Genomic DNA, 25,741 nt, shown 5'->3' on the forward strand with positions numbered 1-25,741 from the left:
AGAGTCATACTACTTTATTCATTTTGTGCACCATGCTTCCCAAATGTGATTGAAGAAGGTACCGTCTGGCCCGTTTAGTAAACTTAGGTACCTGGCTAATTTTAAAGTGGCAGATGGGGAGGTGACACTTCCGATGCCAATGAAAGAAAAATGCTCCCAATGGTGTTCAAATATCAGTGTTCTGCAACCCTCATACCAGTTATAACTAATTAAAGAACAGAGAATAAACATGGTGGGTAAACCTCTCACAGTCTCCAAGTCTCTTCCCAATAGTTAACTACAAAGGTTAAGATGTGAAACTTCACGGGGGAACATGGCAGGCACTACCTTAAGTGCTCAGTCATCACCAAATATAGGATAGACACATCTTTTCTGAGCCAGTCAAAAAAATGCAAACCTGAATCAAACCATGAGCAGATCTGAGGACCTTCCAAAAAACTGGCCATTAATAGTCTCAAGAGACATGAATATTAGAACAGAGGCCAGGAAGATGTGGGCAGAGACCTTGAAGCCCTCACCACCATCAAAAGCGAGCACCAACTGCAGTCCTGGGGCAACTTGGGCCTTGTTTTCCACAAAAACACTCCATGTGGTAACATGATTTATTATTTTATTATACACTTTATAAAAAGTCCACACACACACACACACACACACACACACACACACACACACCCTATGGTCAGGGAAGGGATTCACATCTTTCTTAATGTAGAATGGCCATCTTCTAAAATAGGCCATATTATTTGTTTTTTATAACCTTAAGATACTTCTCTCCCCTCAAATATTTACCAAACTACCAAAAAATGAAGCTGCAAATGGTATATAAAGACAAATGAGATCTTGCTCCTGTTACAGTGCAATCACTTAAGGTGACTGAAGAACCATAAGAAGGGAGAAAACAAATCACCTTAATTAAGGAATGGAATGTCTCTGTTACCTGTAACAAGCAGCTGACTTATTTGCTGTAATTGGCACCTACTCTAAATTGTAGGAACATGGGCACATGAAACAGTGAGACAACATGTGCCAGGCAACTGCTTATACTTGTTTCCAGAAGGCACATGTTTCCTGCACTCTTTAAGAACTAAAGACAAATTTACAGGAGAACCCAGCATTTAGATTCTGCCCACTTTGAGGTATTAAATGCGTAAGGAAAGGATTAGTTATGTCCAAGTAGCATGCAATAGAAGTATTTTTAAACCAACATGGTTAAGTGTTAAGATTTTTAGAAATCAAAATATTTATTCACATAATTTTAAACTAAAGTCAAAGGTAATAAATCTTCTGTGGTAATGATTTAAGTGCAAGTGACGCTGGCTTTCTTTCACATTTGTGTCCTTCATTCAGAGAAAAGGCAGATCAGTTGTTCTTAAACAAGTCAATGCAGCTCTGCAGGAGGGAGACATTGTTCTGGAAGAAAGAAGTCAAGGTAGACCAATGAATCGTTTTACATTCCAGACCTCCTACATATCTGTAAGAAGTAAACTCAAACCCACCAACTTAAAGCTTTTCACAAGAGATTTGAAGCCTGCCAAACCGGGTTGGTCCTATTCTTTATTAAATCACAACCTGCACACCAATTTCATGTTGTCAAGTTCCTCCCCTCTGAGGGTCTGGGACTGCAGCCTGGAGAGGCTCACCACTGAAGGTAGTGGTGGCCATCCAGCACCTCCCCCCACCCGAGGTCTGCTCTCAATGCACTCACACCAATTCTGCTTACTGTGACTTAACCTAAATGCTATCTAAGAGTTGTTCTTTGAAGTTGAAGGCCTTGGAAAGACCAGATAAAAAGTTGCTACAAATTTTCATGAGTGAGATTATAAATGATAAATATTCATATAGGACCTAGCACAAATTGCTTTAGAAAAGTTCTCATTTTAAAAGAAATGAGGGGCACCTGGGTGGCTCAGTTGGTTGAACTCCTGATCTCGGCTCACGTCACAATCTCACAGTTTGGGAGATTGAGCCCTGCATCAGACTCTGCACTGACAGCATGGAGCCTGCTTGGGATTCCCTCCCTCCACCTCCCCTCCACCCCTCCCTTACATTCTCTCTCTCTCAAATAAATAAACTTTAAAAAGGTCCAGAATGTTACAGTTATGATCTATGTATACATGACACTCTAAAACCCCAATTTAAAAGTTCATACACAACAGGACTTGGACTTAAGAAGTAAATGTTACAGTCTAAGAAATTCAAAATACACACATATGTTCAAGGTCTTCCTGCTTAACCAATGACAACTGGCCAGTGACTCCTCCCCCTTCACCAGTGGCTCTCTGCTGACCCTGTTGTCTTGGGCCTTACAGCATTTCTGGTGCTCAAACTCAACTGTATCCACGAACCACCGAAAAAGCCATGCCCAGAAACTGAGTGAATTGGTCTGTGCACCAAAATGTCTTTAAAAGCTCCTTAAGTAGACTCTAACGTGTATCTAACATTGAGGATCACTGTTCTCCATTTTTCTGTATTAAATTAAGCTAGACATTAAATATTCAAGGAAGTTTTTCCTTCCTAAACAAAAAAGAAATTAGCATCAGAAGACAAGTATATCTTCTTCTCAAAAGCAGTATTTCATCAATAAGTTATAGAATTTTGGCTTGCAAGCAGAAAAAAATATTCCAACAACTCCCACCTACATTACAGATTAAAACCACACGCAGGGGCGCCTGGGTGGCTCAAGTCAGTTGAACTTCCAACTTCAGCTCAGGTCATGATCTTGCAGTTTATGAGTTCAAGCCCCACATGGGCTCACTGCTGTCAGGGTGGAGCCTGCCCTTGCCCCGCTCCCCTCTGACCCTCCCCTGCTCATGCACACTCGCTTAAAAATAAGTATTAAAAACACACACACAAAGCAAACCCCATCTGCCTGATGACACTGGGACAGTGAACTGGGAAAGAACTTGAACCCTAAAAAGCTTCTGGCTTAATGTGAAGGAAAACACTTACCCTGGCATGCTTTATTTCCAGTTCAGACATTTCAATTAGATTCTTTCTAAATGCTGCCACTCTCTTTCGTTTGAAGTTGATTAGTTCTGCAAAAGAGTTTACCAACAAAAGCTGAACAATTTGCATCTTTAACTTCCAAATATCATTCTTACAATCTTCAAAGCTTTGATACACACATTTTCTCACATTTTTATTACCTCAGTGATTGGGACACACACCTGACATTTTACGGACAACGTAGTAACGTGCCTGCCACTGCCTTTAAAATGAACACCGCACTCAATCACTGAACATCAAAATCCAGATAATGCCACGGACTACTTAGGAGAATCTCTGAAATGGTCAGTCTTGCCCCAAACCTCTAACTCCCAGGGCTTGTGGAAAGAGGGCCGGGAGAGGTCGTGAGTCATACATACCTGCGCCAATGACTATTTTAAACGATTATTTTTAAACTTTCAAATGACCACTCATGTTCAGACAGCTTCTCTGTGGATGTGATCTGTACAACAGGCCACCTTTACATCTATTCTTTCTATTGCCAAATGCTGTTCAGGACTATTGCCCCATTAGAAATCAGGGTAAGCCAAAAATAAGTACTTCCTCCCTCAGATTCTTTCCACGAGTGAGAACCACCACTCCTTTGCTCAAATCTCCCAGATCAAGCTGGTGCTCTAGTCCTCAAGAGCAAACATACTGTATCAGGTCTGTGCAGCACTAACCAAAAGAAATACGAAAGCAGCCACATGAAAAAGTAAAAACTTGCAAGAACACTTACAATAAGTTAGTAACACTACCTTGGATATAGTAAACAGGTCTTTCCGGATGTCCAGATAAACTCACCTCCCGCCTCTAGGCCTGCACCCAGGACCAGGACTCAACACTAACCTGTCAGACCACCCATGATGCCTGCCCACACGATCACTTGTACCGTGCTCATTCAACTAACTCATCAGTTCAGCTATGAAGTTTAGAAAGAACTCGGATCAGAGGTAAACAGGTTAAGATCCATTCATCGCAGTATCCTACAGAACACTGTACTTTCAAATATAGTACACCCAGGCTTACACTTTGAATAAAGAGGATAAAAATCCAACAACACATGGACAAAGCTTAGGCAATCAGGACAGGCCTAAATTGGCACCACTTTAAAGTTTTGTAGTTTTTCCTTAATCCTCTCTAAAATTGTCAGAGCTACCAAACTTTGACCTACATAATAATCTAAGATTTCAACTCCATAGTTTTGAAGTTTGTTCTCAAAAAACCTAAAATTAGCTAATTAAACAAAGGACAAGAATTTATTTTACTATGGCAGAAAGAAGGTTCCCTCAAAAGAATCCAAAAGACGGCCACATGAGCATATCGGCATGGCTTTTGCAAGATTTCTGTACAGAGAAGCTCTGTCCCTTACAGCTAAGTTATAGTACTGAAAACATAAGCCAAGACAAAACAAAGGACAAGAACTCTATTGCTTATTGCTAGTATCAGGATGTTTTCAGATATGCCTGGATTTTGGAACCAAAGGTGTGGGGAGAGGGGGAATTCTGAGAAAACAGTCTTAAAATGAGCTAGGGATTTGTCACAGAAAGCCAAGGTGTGGGAGTGAATCAAGTACAGTTACCACTATAATTACAGGTAGACAGGAAGACACATTCTTGACTTTTGCTCTAGCATGTTCCATGGCTCCTGAGAACTGCAGGTTAGACCACCCCATCCCTCCGCCCCGCGCCTAATAAGGAAAAGACTACAATTTACACTCCTGTTCTGTGGAAATGGAACACTATCTCCCAATAAAGTTAAGCCATAATCCCCCCTACTCTGGAATGAGATAAGGCAAAAAAGAACCCTGCGGCTGTGGACTGGAACTGTATCGCCACCATGACTCCTGGAGACAGTTACGCACCCCTCCATTTCCTGGCTCTGTCTCCTGAAGGGCCTAGAGAGACACCCCAGGAGAAATGAGCACACTCAACACCCTAATCTTGTCACAATTCTGTAACTAAACAGAACCTACACTTCTGGAAGAAATGGTGATTTCTAGGGCTAGAGAAGATATAGGACATGCCAACTTAAAGGTGCTTCCCCCTAAGTCTGGACAAATTGAGCGCCAAAATAATGGACTACAAGAATGAATTTAAAAACTATTTTCAAAACTAGAAACCCATGACTAACAATGACAAGAAAGGAAATGTGCAAAAGAAGAGAAGGCTTGTGCTTAATGGATGATGATGATGCCAAAGGCTTGGGAAGAGAACACTAGAACTGGGGAGCAGGGAATCATCTTTCTGCAACCAGCACAGTAGGAGCTGGCTCAGGCAAGACTCAACACAGTCTAAATTTAGGGAGAAACTATCTACAGGGTTTTTAAATGGTCTCCTCACACAGTTGATTAGTGACGTGGGTATTAACTATACAGCAAAGAAATTAACACCACAAATGAGGAGAAAACGAACAGAACATGCCTTCAGATGTGACACCCGAAAGACACATTACTCACAGAATATTCTGTTGGAAATGCATAACTAGAACCTATTCGTTGCAGAAATAGACCATCTGAAAACGAAGAACACTGTTTGTAGAGACTATGGTCTCCAAAAAGGCAAATGTCATTTTAAAAAAGGTGAAGGGGTGGGGGCCTGAGAAGGGTTCCTTCCAAATTAGAGGAGACACAAGAGCAATGGTAACCTAATGGCAACCCCAGACAGGAAGCCATTATTAGGGCCAACAATAAGACGAGAATAGAGAGAGCAGGTTGGAGTGTGTTGTATTAAAGTTTACCAAAGTGGGTAAGTGTACTATATGGATGTAAGACAAATACTCAACAAAGCTTAGGGATAAAAGGACCATAATACATACAACTTAATCTCAAATGGCTAAAAAAGACCACCCCACGTGTATTTATAAACATAAACGTGGCAGCATGGGTGCACGTGCAAGAGACGAAGCAGAAGGGGCAAACTAGACAGCTAGGTGACTCCAAGTAAAGAATATATGGGTGTTCTTTTTACTTTCTGTGCAACTTTTCTGTGAGCTTGAATTATTTCCAAATAAAAAGCAAAAAGTAAAGAATAGCCCTGCTCAACCTTCTTTTGCAGATTCAGAGAGCTGTTCAAATTTCTGGCAGCATTCTTGCTGGTGTGCCTCAGCCAACTTGACATCTTTGCTTTTCAACCTGGCCTTATCCAATGCTTTGTTTGAGTTCTCATAGTCGGTGAGGGCTTTGGTGCGTCTGTATAAGAGATCCTGAGAAGAAAATTAACAGAAAGGACATGGTAGTTAAACTTATCCTGAAAAATCGCCAGAGAACACAACAGGAAGACTAAGTACCTGAACCACTCTAAAAACCAGCCCAAGTACCGTGGATGTCAGTGCACTGCCTGAAATGTCAGATGGCAACAATCTAATCCACTTCTACCTTCCCCTCCCATGTTTTTATGTTTTCTTTAATCTCAAGATTAGGCTGGGAACAGCAATTCTTATGGCATTGTCGAGAGGTTTTGGAATTCTTTATATGGATCAAGAAAAAAAACCCAACAGTGAAAACTAAAGGATTTTTTTTTTAGTTGATTCAGTCACGGAAAGCAAGTTCAGAAAATTAACCACCTTCTACTGAAACACAGGCAGGCACTACTGGGTGCATCCAGTGATACTGCTAGAACACAACTAGGCAGTGAGGCAGGAAGAACCTTCCTCTAACCCTGCCCCACAAGTCCTGCCTTGAGGAGTCTAACCCCAGGCTCTCATTTGAAATAAAGACTATTTGCAACCTATGGCAAAGTACAAGTTACCTCCATATTTAAAATCTGATAGATATGTGAGATTCAACATACAATTATGTGTTCTTGTGTTCACTCAAAAAATCTGTGTTTATCATCAGCTCTTAAGTCCATTAAAATAGAAAATGAGATACAATCTAATGTAAAAAAAAAAAAAAAAAAAAAAAAAAAAAAAAAATCCAAATAGAAGACTCAGGAAACATGCCAAAAGACAAATGAATAAAATAAAATAAAATGACTATAAGGAAAATAATGAATTCCTACTTCCTAATGATTATTTTCCCTAATTTTACATTGCCTGATTCAGCAGGAGTAATTTAAATATTTTTGTTTAGTGTTATGCCCAGTGAATCCATGTTTCGTTCCCAATGGTCATTCTGCTTACCACTTAGTCTTGCCTTTGGTAAGTAATGGTTTATGACTCAGTAACTGCAATTCAATAAACACTCACAAACCCCAAAACCTTTTCTCCTTCAGAAATAGCCCTTTTGGTGTGTGTTCAGTTACACCCATATCCAATATCCTACGATCCCCCAAATTACTATCTGATCAACTCAGCATCACCCCTACTGCTCTTAAGTAATACAAGCCAAAGGATTACTGCTTGGACTCTGGCTGGACATCCCTTTTTCACTCTCCTAAATACAAGCCCAGCCCAAACACTGAACAGACTTGCCTGTACCTTGCTATAGCATGTGTTTCCCCAAACTGCAAATCCCTTGCTATTCCTGAATGAACTCAATTAATGGTAATTCAAATGTCTCTCAGTTTGGCAAGGTGGTCCCGAATTACTCCAATGCAGGAACTCCTGTCTTACTTACCTTAGCAGCCTCTATGTTGAGCATGTAGTATCGGAGAAGTTCCGTCAGCTTTAAATCTTCATCTGAGGAGACTCGACTCTCTACTTTCTATTAAAAAAAAGTAAAAGTCACCATCACCTAAGCAGACATCTACAGATTATAAAATATTATGAAGACCAATATAGAAATCCTTACCCTAAGCTTTTCAAATAGCTCAGCAACCTTCAAAAGGTACCTGAAAATATACACATGATTTTGGCAGAAGGTCTTAAAATCATGTATGAAACAGGACCTTATCAATACTCTTAAGACATGAATGAGTAAATGCAGGAGTCCTAGCCTTTAGTGCTTTACAATCAGTTTATCAAAGTAGCACTTTCATCACCAATTGGCGCAATCTAGTAGTGAGGACGGTTACAGAACTGAGCACACACGGACAGTGCCACACTCATGGGTATCAGCCTCTCTTGCCACCCCTTCAGCCACCTTGCCATGCAGAAACCATGTCCCAAGATAGTCTTTAACCAATGCCAAAGCTGTGTTAACCAAGGGCAGGTTCTAAAGAGCCACTACCATGGGTATCCCAAAGCCATAAATATACTATTTAAAACAAAACAAAAAGCTACTATTTCACCTGGGTTCTGCTATTAGCCTGACTTCCACCTTCAAATCAGAAATGTTATACCTGTTATACCAAGCCCTAGGTGTTAAGTAGAATACAATCTCACATCAGAAATGCTCAGGATGGAGAAACTGTGAAAAGTTCATATAAAAAAGCTCAAAAATCTGACTGGGGTCATTGCATTACCCTTAGGACCACCTTAACCAAAACAAATGTTAAGTCCAGGACATTACCAGACAAAGCACCATTTGCCACAGAACATACAAAGCAAACTTCATTCAGAGACAACTCCAAAATTAAAGCAAATCAATTAAAAAATGGAGACAGTTTGACAAAAATAAAGGCTTTGACAACAGCTACCATGTTTGGTAAGAAGTGCCCCGAGTCCCCAACAAACACCTTAAATCTGTCTACATTCATAGGGTAGATAAGATTTGAGTGCTGGAGACAATCATCTACTCTTGATGAGCTGGCACTCAAAAGCAGAAGTGAAATTATTATAGTCATTATTCATTATACCACCCAGGAGTTTTTGACTAACGGAAAGGGAAAATGCTTTTCCAAGAAAAACTTACTTTTTGATGACCGTGGGCTCTTCTAAAGCCAGGCTATGCAGGCAGGCTGCAGTGTGGATATAGTCATCTGCAACATCTGCAGAAATAAGGACAGCTCTTTTTATATGAACAAAGCTGGCACACTGAGCAAAGCTAAGGTGGCTAGTGGGTAAATGGTATTTACTTTTATGAGATCGGGTCATTTTGTCAGCTTTTGCACATGAATCCTTGATCCTATTATAATAGTTAATGAGGAAATTCTTTTCTTGCTCAAAGAAGTCATCTACCTCCTAAAAGAGGAAAAGAAGATATTTAAGAAGCAAAACTCTTAAGAATATGAATGTATTTTGTATCAAAAGAAACATTAAGGACCTAAGTTCATCCATAAGAACTTTAACCTCTATGGATCAGGGAAATCCAAACTGACAAAACAGCATTTCATACCCAAGATTGGCAAAACCCAAGTGCTGGCAAGAAACGTCAACAGAGAAAACCACTTTGAAGAGTCATTCAACAATGCCCAGGAAAACTCTGGCACTAAGATCCAGCAATCCTGGTAGAGAAGTGGTTCTTGCCTAGATTGTAACCTAGCCACATCTGTGTGTATGGGGGGTAAATCTGGTGCATACCAGCCAGGGATGCCAAACATCCAGCAATGTGTGGGTATAGGACAGCCCGACACACCTTAAAACACGGCAAGGACGAAGTCCTAGAGTTACAAATTTTTGACAATGCCCTCCACCCAGCACCTGTACTCTGGGCTCCCTGCTCAAGCCCTCAACAAAAGTGGTAAAAGTCAGACACAAGATGGTAACTCAGTGGATGGTAACCATCAGTGGAAGGGGGCTGAGGAGTCAGAGATTAATTATCACCAGGGCAAATGGGAGACTTGTATGTCAATTTGGTCTTTTAGAACAGCTCTGTCCAACAGAAGTATGTGAACCACATGTGCTATTTAAAAAATCTCTAGTAGCCACATTAAAAAAAAAAAACAAAAACAAAAACAAAGAGGTGAAACTACTTTTAATACTTTATATTCTTTTCTTCTTATGAAATTCTTAAAACCCAACACATAGGTAAAATTAAAAATCTGGTTCTTTAATTATACTAAGTAACTACATGCTAAGTGCTCAAGTGCTGCATGTGGCTGAGACTACCAAAGTGGACACTGTCGTTCTGGAGAATAGCATGAAATACTAATCCTGTAGCTTATTTTCTTTCTAAAAATAATTGAACAACTGCTTTGTTTACAGAAAAGGAGAAAATGGAAGAATTAAGTGTGTGAAGGTTCTTATCTCCTCGAGAGAATAGGGTATTTTAAGAGAATAAGTGAAAATTCAATGAGTAGATAAAAAATAACCAAAATCTGAAAAAACTATTTACATTTCTGTGAAGTTAATACCATTTGTTTCCCAAATAGCTCTTCTGAAGAAATAAAAGGTCACCTATTCACACGAAGTCAGAATTTTCTACAACAGCTAAAAGCCACTTACTTTAACTCCAGAAAAAAGGACTTCATCAGCACTTTTCACCACACTTTTGAAAAAGCCACCAAACATCTCTTTGGTATTTTTCCGCCTGACACTTAGCTGGGGGGGAGGAATCCAAAAGAACAGTTTATGGCACACACATTTTTCTAAATCTTTAAAAAACCCTAAATACATTCTAAGTGATACTGTTTACTAACACAGGCACACACAGAAGATACTTCCATCTTACCACTAGATCTAAAATATCGAATAAACAGCCAAACCTAAATACAAGCAATAATTCTAAAAGCATGACCTAAAGTTATTTTGGGAAGCTACTTAGCACTAAGTCTTGGCCTTTATTTTTATTTTTTTTAAAGTAGGCGCTGCACCCAACCTGGGGCTTGAACTCATGACCCAAAGATCAAGAGTTGTATGCTCTATGACTGAGCTAGCCAGGCATGTCTTTGTGGCCTTTAAATCCTTAAATTATTGAAACTCACTGGTTAGAAGATGCTGAAGTGTGATGCCTAGGTGGCTCAGTCAGGCATCTGATTCTTGGTATCAGCTCAGGTCATGATCTCACAGTTCACAAGACTGAGCCCTGTGTCAGGTCTACATTGACAGCACCAGTGCCTGCTTGGGATTCTCTCTCCTTCTCTCTCTTTGCCCTCCACCCCCACCACGGCTTGTCCTCTCTCAAACTTAAAAAAAAAAAATGCTGAGGAAATTTTTAAGTCAGGGCTTGCCTCACTCATATTAAGTAATAAAAAACATAACACTGGAAAAAAAGGGCAAAGCATATGACTCCTTCCAACAAACAGGTAGCCAAGGAGAAAAAAAATGTGAATCAAAATTCCTCTTAATAATCCCAAAATTAACTGGGGGATAAAAAGTAAAAATCTTTAAGCAGCATCTTTAAAAATGTCTTACACAATGGATCTATGGGGCAGAGGGAAACAGCATCTAAAAAAGGATTCCATTATGCCATTAAAAAATTCAGTACTTTAAAAAGTCAATTTTTCAGAAAATATGTCAAGCATGTCTTATTTTTATTTTTTTTAAAGCCATCTCTACACCCAACAGGGGGCTCAAACTCATGACACCGAGATCAAGAGTCGCCTGTTATATACCAGCTGAGCCAGACAGGGGCCCTTCAAGCGTATTTTTAAAAATATGGTCATGTGTGTTTTCACTGGATCATGGAAATGGAACAAAAATGCCTTACATCCTGATCATATTCCAGGAACACATGGAAGTTGCGATCTTTACTGAGAACAGGGTGAGAGGAGAGCCGCTGCAGAAAGACTTCATGAGAGGACACAGTCTTCTTAAAGACTGCAAGATACTCACTGGAAGAGAAGCACACAAGGAATTCAACTGGCACCAATCGACTCAACGACCAATACTGGTCCTGGTTATCACTGTTCTGCTTCATACCACTAAGTGAAACACCTGAACTGGACCAAAACATTTTGGTATACCTTTATATCTAATTAGGTAATACGGCATTTGCCAATTGGGAATCTGTGGAACGAACCCAAAGAAGGGCAAAAGTAAAGTATAACCAGAGTTGAGCAAGTCTACAAAAAGTCCAAACCTACATGCAATCAGTGCTAGTATTTAGCAGCCACAGAACATGGTTTCTGTAAAATAATGAAAACCCTTTAATCCTGTAGCCATGTACATAGCACTGAAGTCTATCTACTAAGCCTTAGAATTATTAGACATTATAAAGTGACTTCATCTCAATCTAGGTATTAAAGATCACTCTAAACTTCTCAATGGTAGGACTTCAGTTGGCTGCATTCAGTGCTTTATGCTCAGAACAGCCCATGATAGACACTCAAGCCATGTGCGGGGAATGACTTAGTACCTGGAGGCGTATGAGCACTGGCCCTAGAGAGTAGGGACATGCGTAGGGCAAGGCACAGAAGAGAGCTGTTGAAACGGGCACCACACTGATTATGGAAGGGGGAGGGAGTCAAGAGAGAAGTACAATAATTTCATAAGAAACTTTAATGCAAACCCCCAACCGTGATAGAGAATAAAGAATCCATTTTTGTTTGAAATAAATTATAACCAAGTTAAAATATGCTTCCTGTGAACCTGGACTTCTTTCAAACCATCAATATGATTATTATTCAGAGTGCTGCCTTGAAAGAGCCATCACTGCAATCTAGTTTCAGTTATAACTCCAGTAACCAAACTACAGGGAGTAAGGCTTTGTACATTATCAGCAGCCTGAGAGTCTTTATCTATAAAGACAAAGGTTTACTTCACTATGCCAGACCAGCATTCTGAGTATGGTCTACATGAGGGGAAACAACTGGGTCCATCCAGTGTCAGTGGCCCCCAGAGAATCAAAGTTAAAGTACAAACTGCAAAATGTAGTTCTACAAGACAGCACTGGGCCACTAATTAACTGCCATACTTTGGAAAAGCTGCCAGGTTCTCCTGATTTCTGTACACATCACCACTTTTTCCTCAAAAGACACCGTCCTGTCAAGAAAATCCACTTACGCTTCCAGCTCTTGCTTCATCTTAGCAAATTCTTCTTTGGTCATAGACCCTTCACCCTCTCCCAGTTTCTGCATCTTTTCTCGAGGGCCATCGAAGTCAGGCTTTGTAGGAGCAGGCGGAATCTGTAGGGGAAGCAGATTAACTTGAGAGTATTCTTGTCCTGGTGGTGTTCTACTCAGTGCCTATGCACAGAAGGCAGCCATCCCAGTGGGGCTGACAGGTCAATCTCTGTTTTTCTTTTAACCTGATTCCTTTTGGCCATATAAAAAAGAAATCTCCTCCCCACACCTGGGCACTCAGACTGCAAGCATTTGTTCAGGTTACCTATGATGGATGACTGATAGGGTATAATATCAGCCTGCTTCCATTTAAGTTTAAAATGTAAATACTATAATCAGCGCTAAAATGAAGTTGATGAAGCACCATCAAAATTAGTCTCTAGATATTAAAGGAAACAACTCTAATTTTGAGTGAAGAGAATATTCTCAAACACAGGCTTCAATACTACTTTTGTTCACACAAAGACAAAGGCTTCCCTCACTCCTTGAGCAGACTACAACACTTTTGAGAAATCTACTGAATGTACGCCATCAGCACTACTGAGGTTTTCCTAGAAATCAATTCTTGATGGCTGAAAGTACCAGAGAAACCCCAAACCCAAAGATAGGGAAGATTTAAATCATGAAACCGTTTAGCCTCTTCTCTTATACAGGTCATAAGACTACGCTTCACCTCACAGCTATAACACCATTCTCATGTTTTTAGCCTTTACCAATAACACCTGCTCTAGTTGGTAGATGAAATCAGTTTTCACAACCCCTTATAAAAAGTGGGTAAAAGTCTCTTTAAACAAAATGAACAATAAGGTAGAAGAAACTGACTTGTTTGATTTTCTAAAATGCACTTACGATAAGCCCAGCATAGTCTGCGGTTTCAATAAGAGTATCATGTAGCCACACAAAGTCTTCATGTTGCCTTGTAACAGAAAACTCTGGGCTCTGAAACGTGGGCAGCGTTGTCTGTAAAGAGCAGAGTAAGAAGTTAATTGGTAACTACCACTTTTTGATAAAGTGGTTTGGATTTCCTGGGCTGCGCTATGGGAAAATTCGGCATAATAAAACATCTCAGTGAGACCCAGTAAAGAACAAAAGCAGCAACACGTGACCTTCCCACTAAAATCATAGCTAAGATTCAACATATTCTGTAAGGAATTCTTTTCACAAAACTCCACCTGAGGTCAACTTAGGCAGATATAATCACATAGGTAGATATAATCACATAGGTGTCACACTGCCTCCTGAGTGAGGCATGCTAATCAAGCCACCAAGGTATTAAAAGAACACCACATGGGAGAGGACCCTACATACAGACAGCAGGTCTGTATGCCGGAAGTGGCCTGTATCTAGCATCAAACTGCCTAATTCAAATTGTGCCTCAGCCATTTACTTTCTTTAAACATGTGGCTCAGTTTCCTCATCTGTAAAATAGGGATAATAGGATACCATCATAAAGTTGTTGTAAAGAGAAAAAAATCCATAAATAAACTAAATAAATATAAATAAAATAAAGGTAAATAAACCCTTTTCAACAATGCCTGGCATAAGACAAGCATTCAATACATTTTAACTTGTATGGAAGGAGAAAGGAGGCTGAACATGTTCCAGAAAGGATGGATTCTGCAAAATTACATTTACTTTCCATGTTTTTCAGATTAGCATATTGCCTTTGTCAAACTAAAACTCTGGAAATTGTTCTGAATCACAAGAAACAGGAGGGGCAAAGGCCAATAATTTAGTAAATACGGAGAAAGCAAACACTTCTCATGCATGCTAATTAAAAACAAAGGTGGAAGATGTGCTCTGTATAGTAGGCAGCTCCACCTGTATCACTTTGTCTGGTTCAGCTTCCTCATGGAGCAGAGTATATACAATATCAGCAATACCCACAGCCCAAGGGCTCCACCATAGTGGAAAATGCTGAACCAAGAGCATTTATCTGATGTTCACTACAAGCAAGATGAGGGATGTACTCACTCAGCAGTAGTTCTACACTGCCAAAAAAAAAAAAAAAAAAAAAAGCAACCATTTCAGTTGAGGATGTCTCTTCATCACTGTGAATCACAAGGCTGTAACCTAACATTGCTTTGATTACTGAAGTCATTCTGTCACTTACCTTGGTGTGCACTGTAAATTTGACCTTATCTCTCTCACTGAGTGCATCAGGTATGTCAATCTGAAGCGAGGGATCAACATTCAGGTCCACAGATACAGATCTCAGCTGAAATACATTTTTTGGCTATTAGTCTCAATTTCACTGTAGTGTTAAAAAGTATGCTTCTAAAAATGTAAGCTAGTAATTAAAAGGTGTTCTATACAAGATCATTGGGGCGCCTGGCTGGCTCAGTCGGTTGAGCGTCCGACTTCGGCTCAGGTCATGATCTCGCGGTCTGTGGGTTCCAGCCCCACGTCGGGCTCTGTGCTGACAGCTCAGAGCCTGAAGCCTGCTTCAGATTCTGTGTCTCCCTCTCTCTCTGCCCCTCCCCCGGTCAGGCTCTGTCTCTCTCTGTCTCAAAAATAAATAAACATTAAAAAAAAATTTAAAAAAAAAAGATCATTTATGACAAAGTCAGCTGAGATATCTCTTAAGTTTATTTGAAATTGCGGGGAAACCTGCAGATAGGTAGGTCCAAAATATTTATGTAACCTGAACAAAGCAACTACATGATTTTAGGTCTATGTGAAAAATACATTTAACCAAACACTTCAACTGTACTAGTAAGAAGTCTTGAACTAGACAGAATGAAAGCTTGAACTTCTCACATAAATGCCCAAACTACAAATAACATTCAAAAGGCATTAACCCGATAGTACACAGAACTGAAAGAAGTTAGAAACTAAGAAAAGAGAAGACAAAGAGAACAACAGTAAAGTGGTATGAGATTCCTGAGTAGAAAGAAAAATCCAGCTCAAGAGTGAACCAATTTATATTCAGGGATTGTTTCAAAGAGGTGAGAAATCTAGACACAAGAGGTGAATTATAAAATCCCACTGTGGTTACACGAGGGACAAGTGTGAAAACACTGCCCTGGAAGCCAAAGTAACTGATTCTGTGAGTTGGTAATTCAGAGGAAAACAATACCCCAAAACACATTTTTGCCAGTTTAAGAATTTGGGGGGAGAAAACTGGAAGAACTTCACTGTTGTGAAAAAGTGGCTAAAATGCTTTCCTACTAACTAAACTTAAAATATAATGAATTTCCTAATTTTTAAAGCAGACAAGCTGATGGTCAATCTGAAGACTTGACACAAACATGGCCTGACAGCGCACCAGCATAAGCAGCTCATCCCTCTTCCACCCAACTAGGAAACTAGTGCTGAAATAACATGTCACAACACTCTAGATTACTTCACCTGGAGAATGCCAAGTGAAGACTGGCATCAAGAGGTGAGAGAACAGGGAATACAAAGGTATGCATGTCCCGGTGGATTCTTTGCCTCAAAATAAAAAGTTCAAGACCAAGGTTTGACTTCTGAAACTAGAAAATCTGGTTCAACCAGGCCTATAAAGACACCAAAAAATGGATTCACACACACAAAAAAACGCATGGATTATTTCTTTCTCTTTTCTATCTTAAAAGCTGCCAGTACTCCCCCTTTCCCGTTAAGCACTGCAACAAAGAAAAATTTTAAATTGCAAAAACCAGCAGCCCTGGAACAGTGGCTCTCCTCTAAGAAATAAGATTCAAACATCAAATATTAATAAAATCGCAGTATACTTTAACAGTCCCTGACATCTCAACCTCAACACTTCTTCAAAATGAATTCTTGATGACTCCTATGAAATATTTGCTTGTTTGGCTTAATTTTCACATGTCCATTTATGAGATCTCTGCAAACAAAGATAAAGCCCCAAGGTCAGGGACACTTCATTTTATCACAACTCTGACATTTCTGATAAAAGCTTCCTTCCTTCTGTTAACTTACCACTGGGCAAATATGTTGAAAAAGATCTCAAAATACACACTGAATTTGATTGCAGAGAATACTGGCCATCCCGTCTATCTTATGTTTGTGTCTGGCAGTTTAGGAGATAAAGCAGGCCAGGTATAAAAGAGTCCAGAAATACTGCTAGAAAGGTAGAGTAGCCCTTGGAACAGGTCTAAGGTGCATTTAAACAACTGCTACGGTGCCTAAGATTCCAGTTCCTGAAGAAGTCACAAATCCTGGTTTCCAGCCAATTTTTTAACATGCCGACAATTCCATTTTAGCTCACTACAAGCCAAGCAAACTCTATGAGCCTACAAACTGCACACAGACTACGTTGTGAATTAGGATTGAAGGACCCCAGGGGAATGTAATCTAGTAAATGGAATTCATTTAAGCACTATAGTCAAAGCTACAATGGACTTTCCCAACAGCTTTTTGTTCCACAGAACAATTACTTTGGTTTCAGGGTGCCTGGGTGGCTAGGTTGATCAGGCTTCCAACTTCCACTCAGGCCATGAGTTCCAGTCGCACTCAGACTCTGTGCTGACAGTTCAGAGCCTGGAGCCTGCTTCAGATTCTGTGTCTATGTCTCTCTCTCTCAAAAACACACATTTTTTTAAAAAGTTACTCTGGTTTCACCTTTCTTCCTATACTCTCAACCACACAGAGGTAAAACTCCAGACTATTATGTTACCGCCTTCCTTTCTTGTCAGCATACAAATTTCATTTTTTGCAATGAGGACACAGAGAAATAGCAAAAACACCTAAAGGTTTCAAAAGACTTTCCACCATAGCAGGATATCAAGGACCCAAGCTTCTTCAGCAAGAAATCATTTTTGCCTGGATACACTGCCCCAGGAAGGGATTCAAACAAAAATCCAACCACCTGACATGATAGTCTTAACCATCAAAAACCAAACAAAAACAGCCCAGATAGCACAGTAAGTCTGTATTTGTGCATTAAATAAAGAGTTGTCTAAAAAGGGATACCGGCAAAATTCTAAGCATTCAGGTCATCCATCACCAACTCAAGAGTTCTCATTCACAAGTTAAATCAACTTTCTTGTATTGAAGCATATAACCCTCCAGATACTGAAGATAAATCATCAAGGAGTAAAAAGTTGTGAAATGTTCAAAGCTTTTAAGTCAGCACTGTATCCTGACTCCGGAAGCCCAAGTGTGATTAAAAGGTCAGCATTCTTTCTTCTTAGTCAACAAAACGAACTCTCCACAGCTTGATGCCACAGTACGTGCTAAATAAATCACCAGCATGGAGGGTATAAGGAGTGGATGGCATCACTTCATATACTTTCACCCATTCACCCACCTCTATCCCCTATCCCAAGTAAGAATTCAGAGTACTATTTAGCACTGCAGGCCAACATGTCAGTCTTTGACTTGGGCCACAGATATCAAAATGCCTAAAATGGCTGTTTAAATCAGCAAGGAGGCAAACTGCAGAACTGAGAGCAGGCACGTAATTTTTCTGTTTCCCAGTTCCCTCAGGTATCTCCTGAGAAGTTAATTTAGAAGGTATCTTCTCTGGGGCACCTGGGTGGCTCAGTCAGTTAAGTGTCCAATCTTAGCTTGGGTCATGATCTCGAGGTCAATGGGATCAAACTCCATGTCAGGCTCTGTGCTGACAGCTAACAGCCTGGAGCCTGCTTCGGATTTCTGTGTCCCTGATGTCTCTCTCTCTCTCTCTGCCCCTCCCCCACTTGCATTGTCTCTCTCTCTCTCTCTCAAAAATAAACATTAAAAAGAATTTTTTTTAAATTAAAAGGTATCTACTCTCAGGACATCCAGTGGCTCAGTCAGTTAAGGTTCCAACTCTTGATTTCAGCTCACATCATGATTGTCATATTACAGTTTGTGAGATTAAGCCCCTATATCAGGCTCTGCGCTGTGCTTAGGATTCTCTCTCCCTTTTTCCCTGGCCTTCCCCTGCTTGTGTGCTCTCTCAAATAAGCTTAAAAAAAATAAAATAAAAACCTTGCCTAGTCTCAAACAATGGAATTTAAGTTTATGAATGTAAATTTTGTGGTAAGAGAACCTGAAAAGGAGAAAAACTGATAGAGAATCCCTGTGCATTTCCTCACCTGATCATCACCTTCACAGATGGGGCACCTGACACTGGTTACAGGACAATTCTGCAGAGCTCTGAGCCGCTAAAAACCACTTTTGGTCCAAATTTCATTTATGACTCACTCTGGTACAAACAGCATCAAGTGCAAAGCTCCTTCTTCAAATGGTTTAATGGCTTACAGATGGCAAAAGGTACCTATGTGACTGGACAACACAGAAGGGTAGATTCTGAAATTCAGAATCCACAGGGAGAATAGAAATACTTACAGAAAATATCAATGTTATGGGGACTACAGACTCCAGTTTAAACTAGCACCATGCAGCCAAAACGACAAGACACAACAAAAAGAAATTATCTCCACAGTAACTGTGTTCTGCTAGAATGGGGACTAGCTGAATAACCATTAAATCTAACTAGCTTTGCAGCAGAGGATGGGCTACATGGGTGATAGGTATTAAGGAGGGCACTTGTGATGAGCACTGGGTGTTATATGTGATAAATCACTAAATTCTACTCCTGAAACCAGTATTAAAAAATTTAAATAAAACCTTGAAAATAAAAATAAATCTTACTTATTCTGTACATAGTAAGGAATTGAATACGCTAGCACATGCGACATCAGTGTGTCTTCCCTTCAAACTGTTCCTTTTTCCTAAGGATTTTGCTTTATCCTTCCCACTGCCTACAGAACTAAGACCTGTGTCAGGGAGAAGGCCAATATGACAAGTCATCCATGAATGGTGTCAACAGCATGGAGCCAAAACAGAGGCAAGAAGCCTGCCTTGTAAATCAGATTTTCATTCTGATCACAAGAACCAAGAAACAGGCTATTTCAGCTAGAAAAGTAAGGATACCTTACATAACCCAATACTTATTTGTGAGGAAATAAATCCAAAAATGCTCAGCTGAAAACACACTCTAGATCTGCATTAGTTCTGAAAGCAAGCCTCACATGATACTTATTAAACATACTCGGGGCACCTGGGTGGCTCAGTCGGTTAAGCATCCAACTTCAGGTCAGGTCATGATCTCACACTCTGTGAGTTGGAGCCCCACATTGGGCTCTGTGCTGACAGCTCAGAGCCTGGAGCCTGCTTCAGATTCTGTGTCTCCCTCTCTCTCTGCCCCTCCCCTGCTCATGCTCTGTCTCTGTCTCAAAAATAAATAAAAACATTAAAAATATATATTTAAGAAACATACTGTATTATGGTTCCAATTCATTAGGAAGTGCTCTATTAGAGAAATTCTAATGCCATATCCTCCTCCAAAACCCTCTTTATGGTTCAAGTATTGCTATTCCAATTGTTAGTTTTCTTCTATCCTGAAAGGTAACCAAAACCTGTTTATTATCTGCATTCAAGCCCAGCTTTTCATCATAGCACTGGTGCATAAAAAACAATTCAATAGACTATAAGCAACGTAGGAGCTCTGCTTTTATAGATCTTTGTCTTCATCTCCTGCCTCCTTCCTCCCTCACACCAATTGGATCTCCCCTTCCTATAATTCAGGCCTGCCAATATTATATCTTAATCCTCAAAGACAATGGAACCAAAGACTTCTGCAAAATCTCAGGCTACCAACATAGATAATAGCTATGGAAGTTAGTCACATGCTTTAAAAACTAGATAAAGGGCTGCAGCAAGTGATCAGATTTCTACCACTCATCTTGGTGAGATGGGACCCAGAGGGCCCCACCCCTGCTGACACCAACCATTCTTACCGGTAGTCTACCAACACACAAGCTGTCCACGGTAGAACACTGCAGACTGCAGGGCATTTAGAGGCTACATAGCTCCGAGTTCCTAGAACAGGAACCGAGGCTTGGAAGAAGGTCAGTGCAGCGCACTCAGCGAATGGATAAACTGAATCATCACTTCACAGAGCTGCAAGCCTATGAACTAGTCAAATCCCAACAAGGAACCAGAAAGAGATTAAGTTGTATTATTAGCTTAAATACCTTCATTTCAAGAAATCCATCTACTGGTGCACCAGGATGGCTCAGTCAGTTAAGTGACTCTTGCTTTCTGCTCAGGTCATGATCTCACAGGTTTGTGAGCTCAAGCCATAGGTCAGGCTCTGGGCTGACAACTGCAGAGCCTGCTTGGGATTCTGTCTCCCTCTCTCTCTGCCCCACCCCCATTCATTCTCACTCTCTCAAAATAAACAAGCATTAAAAAAAAGAACTTAAAAAAAATCCATCTACTTGCTAGATACCTGGATTATTTTTTCAAAGGAGTTCACAAACAAATGAGTTGAGATCTGTACAGATCTTTTGCTGGGAAGCAAAACACCAATGCTACAGAGGAAGTGGCTCCAACAAATTCATTCAAAGCTCAAATCCTCTGCATCCCCACCAAGACTCCTCCAGCAGTTCCCTAGTCTATTATGTCCACAGCCCTCTGAAACCTGACATTTTACACATTACTCATGTTGATGAGAGTATTCAGAAACATTTACCACCTTATCCTTATGATCTTACTTTATGATCAACCCAAGATGAAATAGAAATAGGTTTAAGAATAAAAAAATTTACCTTCACCACCAATGCAGATGGTTCAGCAACATGGATAGAACTGTCTGAGGTTAAGCTTGTGTCATCTAAATTTGAGACACAAAAAGCATACAAAGAGGTCGCCTGCTTCATGGTGGGATTTCTTCTGCTTTGTGTCAGAAGTAGGACATGTTTCCCAGATCATTCTGATACAAAGATTTCAATTCTTCACTTTTATAACTCACCAGTTCCCTGGGACCCATCAGCACCAATGTTCAAGCTTTGTACTGCCCTCCATGGAAAAGCCAAATAAAAGCTTTGCAAGTGGTAACACCTACATTTGTACTCTTCATGATTCACACTGACCAGAATGAAAACTTATGGGTCTGACCCACCAAGACACATAAATCGTAAACTCTTCAGGCAGAAAACGCATACCACAGGTTAACATAAGCAACTATCTTGAGAAAATTACCCTTCCTCTCCAGACCACACAGTAGTACCTTAAAATATCACAACAAATTTGTTAAAGGAGAAGTGGGAGGGAGTCAAGCCAAAGACCCAATTTCTAAAGCAAAGGTAGTTCAGTCATTCCTTTGTGCCTTCAACTACAACTTACACACTCCCCTCTGTGTATTTATGGCTTGCATTTGGGATATGAAACAGCTGATGATTTCCACATCCCTCTTTTAGGAGAAAGATACTCTTAAGAGTAACTCAATAACCGGAGTACCTGCATGGCTCAGTCGGTTAATCCTCCAGCTCTTGATTTCGGCTCAAGTCCTCACAGTCCTGAGTTTGAGCCCAGTGTTGGGCTCTGCACTGTGTCGGGAGAAGCCTGCCTGGAATGCTCCGTGCCCCTCCCCCATTCATTCTGTCTCTCTCTCAAAAATTAAAAAAAAGTAACTCAATCGACCCCAGCCCAAAATGTCCTGCAAGTGCTGTCATCAGAGCCTCAGGTTTCCACTGTCCAAAGTGGCACTGAACTCCATCATGGTAAACACTTATGTGCCCCTTTGTAACCTTCAATTGCCCAGAAGCTGCTGAAGAAAACCACCTTTAACCATCTTTGGTTCCTCAATACTGGGGGGAAAGTTAATTTCAAAAATGGTCAACAACGCTTATATTTTATATAGCATATTGTTGCCTTAGAATTTATCAGTCCTAGATCTGACAAGATTTGAAATAGGCTTACTAAGTATTTAGCCTCTAACACGACCTAACCCACTCATATCACACCATTTTAGAGAGAAGAATTAACAAGTGATTCTCAGTCAAGGGACATTTGGCAATGTGTAATTTTACTCTCGCTACTGGAGAGAAGGGAGTGGTCACCTAGTAGAGGCCAGGGATATTGCTAAACACACATTTACAATGTACATACCACAACAAAAACTTACCAAGACCAAAATGTCCATAGTACTCAGGTTGAGAAATCCCACCTTAAACTAAAGCTGTATATTAGACATAATCTAAGTCTCACCGAACGAAAATTTAACCTCAGAATCTAGAAAATTCTCCCTTGGCCATTTCTTCCCATAGCACAAAAAAAGAAAAAAAAAAAGAAAGAAAGAAAAAAAAAAGTGAGATTATGACCTACTAAAGTGGCATTCACAAATGAGGATCCTAAGACACTGTGTGCAAGTTACTGATCCAGAACTAAGGTGTGGGCAGCTCTGATAAGTCATGCTTCCCAAGCTTAGAAAATTAAAAGAAAAATGAAGTCATTTAGTATAAACTCCAGGCCACAAAAATTACTAAGTTTGGACTTGCTATAGTATTGTTAAAAGTTCAAGACTGTTCCTATACTAACACAAATTGTAGGTCATTCTTCCATCCAAGCTGGAGGAGAGTAGCATCCCTACAACTTCCACACCAGTTTAAAGAAAAACTCGCTGCAAACCAGAGCAGTACCTCAAATATTAATGACTGGCTCTGAGGAGACACCATCCACCCAAAGTCCATATAACCAACTAGTGAAAGACCAAGTTGTAACAGCAGTAGGTGGGGAAGGGTATCACCTAGCTCTTGCAAAGCTTTTGTGTTAAGCTTCAGTCCAGTAGCAATTTAAGAATCATTAAAAAAAAAAAAAAAAAAAATCCAAGAGTCAATGAGGACCCTTAGAAAGATACACACTGAACCTGAGTAGAAACTCAAACATGCTGCCCAGCTATTTTAATGACTTTTTGGCAAAGGGAAGGCTCAGAGAACCTAGAAAGTACAAAATGACTAAAGGCCAGGGTTAACTATCATTGTTGCAGAAAAACGGTTCCGCATAATCTCCAATTATTTTCCTCTACCCATCACAGAAAACTCCAGACACCAGGGAACTTTGGGGGACAGGGAAGCTCATTACTAGTTTATCATGAAGAGAAGGCCTAATGGTGTTAATCCTTTAGTTGACTTTTTCAGGAACTGAACTTCGGAAAAACCTACTTTCCTGAATTTAAAGACCAAGATATAATCTTTACTATCAGTTGAGGACTAGTTAAAAAAACAAAATTAATCATGTATCTCTTCTCCTAAACTACTTTCGGGGAAAGGAGACAAATCCCAAAACCTTCAGCTAACGGATGTAACTAAACGGAAATATCAGGCTACCAAATACAAACCAATACTCCTTTTAGTTTTGCTGAACAAGCCAAAAAGAGCACTTGCTGTACAAGCATTCAAAACCCTCAAGAATCATTTATGTTCCCTACTTAACTAGTGGACCTAAACCCAATGAACCCTTATCCTCATGTAAATCCCAAAATAATCAGAATATTTAAACTTAGAACATTTTCAGTTTAAAAATGTAAAATATTTCAGGGGCACCTGGATGGCTCAGTCCGTTAAGCGGCGACTTCGGCTCAGGTCATGATCTCACAGCTTGTTGAGTTCGAGCCCCACATTGGGCTCTGTGCTGACAACTCAGCCTGGAGCCTGCTTCAGATTCTGTGTCTCCCTCCCTCTCTGCCCCTCCCCTGCTCATGCTCTCTCTCTCTCTCAAAAATAAACATTAAAAAAAAATTTGTTTTAAATGTAAAAAATTTCAATTGACTAACAAGGCTGTATTATGGCAAGAGGATAGTTTGCCTAAGATTTGACTTCCTGTTTGTTTGGTTTTTTTTTTTTACACTTGTCCCAAACTCCCTTTTGCTCAACAGTGAAAACCACCTAGACTTGATCCACAGCACGGGGCTAACCATCACAGATAAAAGCAAAATAAAGCTGTGAGTTTTAGAGTAGCATTTTACTAAGCTTTATTATTTCCCAATTTCTGTAATTAAAAAAAAAAAATCAGGAAAATTCCATATAATCCTCGCCTGCACCCACTAAAACCAACAGGCAGGAAACAGCCTTTATACACTTCCAATTCTGCCGGAGCATCAGCGTGGTGGGAAAATTATTTTAAAAGCCAGCTACAATCTAGTGTGGTAACAGGAAGATAGTTGAAGGAGTTAACTCCTTTTAAAAAGCTGTAATAAAACAGATTTTGGAGGAAGAGGTGAGGTATCAGGTGATAGAAATAAAGTCAAATTGCTGTCAGAATTCCTATTCAACACCTAAACTTCTATAGACAAAACTACCGCTGTATTTTACAAAGAATCATGGTCTCAAGTTCCCACTTACCTCTCAGTTTAAAAAAAAAAAAAAAAAAAAGAAAGTTAAGTTTACTTATTTCAAATTTCAAAAAAAAGAACTACCCCAATCAAGACTCTACTGTCACACACAAAGCTGCATTTCAATAACTAACAGAGCAGTGAGGGGCACCTGGGTGGCTAGGGTCATGATCTCACCTTTGAGTCCCAGACCCCCTAGGGGCTCTCTGCTGTCAGCCTGGAGTCCACCTCAGATCCTCTGCACCCCCCCACCGGTCTCAAAAATAAACATTAAAATATGTATACATTAAAAAAAAAAAAAAAAAAGAAGAAGAAGAAACTAACCACACACGACAACAAGAACTTTGTTGGAAGAATCCAGCTAGCTGTGTTAACTTCGCTACTGACTACATGAAAGTGTCTCCAAACGTGCTGTGGATCAAAGGATGTCTTTGACTTTTAAGTATGTGTTAACTCTAAGCTGCCCTCCAGGTCACCTACATTTGAAAGCGCCTTGTATTCTTTTTTTTCGTTTTCGGTCAGAAAAACTTTCCTGGTGATGATTCATCTGCACATAACGTTGCGGCTCGCACCCACCTCTACAAATTGCCCAACTATCTTAAGTGTAAATGACCAGTAATAAGCAGAGACTGGCCATTAAATCTTTACTTGGCCATAATACCCTGAATTTACTGCAACAGTTACCTTTCAGACCTCAAGATTTAGGGGGCACGGGGACGGTTTACATAAACGCGCAAGATTTTAAAAGTAAAAAACCAAGTACTGGAGAGCGCCTACTAAAAATTACAGAATTCCCGCAGTGACGCATTTGGCGTTTACAAAGTTGTGAGGAACAAGCGTCAGATTGGACTTGACGGAATTTCCCCAGTATCTGGGCCAA

General features: G+C 40.1%; 1 protein-coding gene and 1 non-coding gene across 4 annotated transcripts in view; both read right to left on the bottom strand.

The window, feature by feature from the left end:
• The window catches only part of SNX5 (sorting nexin 5), a 26,619-nt gene continuing 878 nt past the window's right edge, over window positions 1-25,741 (bottom strand). For all 3 annotated transcript variants that reach the window (XM_042931692.1, XM_042931690.1, XM_042931691.1), the window contains 12 exons: window positions 14,866-14,970; window positions 13,602-13,712; window positions 12,694-12,815; window positions 11,399-11,522; window positions 10,195-10,290; window positions 8,886-8,991; window positions 8,723-8,798; window positions 7,721-7,760; window positions 7,547-7,633; window positions 6,033-6,192; window positions 2,953-3,038; window positions 1-1,413 (listed from right to left, as the gene is read on the bottom strand). In XM_042931692.1, the coding sequence (XP_042787626.1) occupies window positions 1,363-1,413; window positions 2,953-3,038; window positions 6,033-6,192; window positions 7,547-7,633; window positions 7,721-7,760; window positions 8,723-8,798; window positions 8,886-8,991; window positions 10,195-10,290; window positions 11,399-11,522; window positions 12,694-12,767 (900 nt within the window). In that variant the 5' untranslated portion in view covers window positions 12,768-12,815; window positions 13,602-13,712; window positions 14,866-14,970 and the 3' untranslated portion in view covers window positions 1-1,362. The remainder of the gene's footprint in view (window positions 1,414-2,952; window positions 3,039-6,032; window positions 6,193-7,546; window positions 7,634-7,720; window positions 7,761-8,722; window positions 8,799-8,885; window positions 8,992-10,194; window positions 10,291-11,398; window positions 11,523-12,693; window positions 12,816-13,601; window positions 13,713-14,865; window positions 14,971-25,741) is intronic.
• Window positions 20,408-20,644, bottom strand: LOC122216760. Its single transcript, XR_006201102.1, has one exon. It is a non-coding gene; the product is annotated as a small nucleolar RNA SNORD17 (small nucleolar RNA).

This window comes from Panthera leo, chromosome A3 (assembly GCF_018350215.1).
Source record: "Panthera leo isolate Ple1 chromosome A3, P.leo_Ple1_pat1.1, whole genome shotgun sequence".
NCBI lineage: Eukaryota > Metazoa > Chordata > Mammalia > Carnivora > Felidae > Panthera > Panthera leo.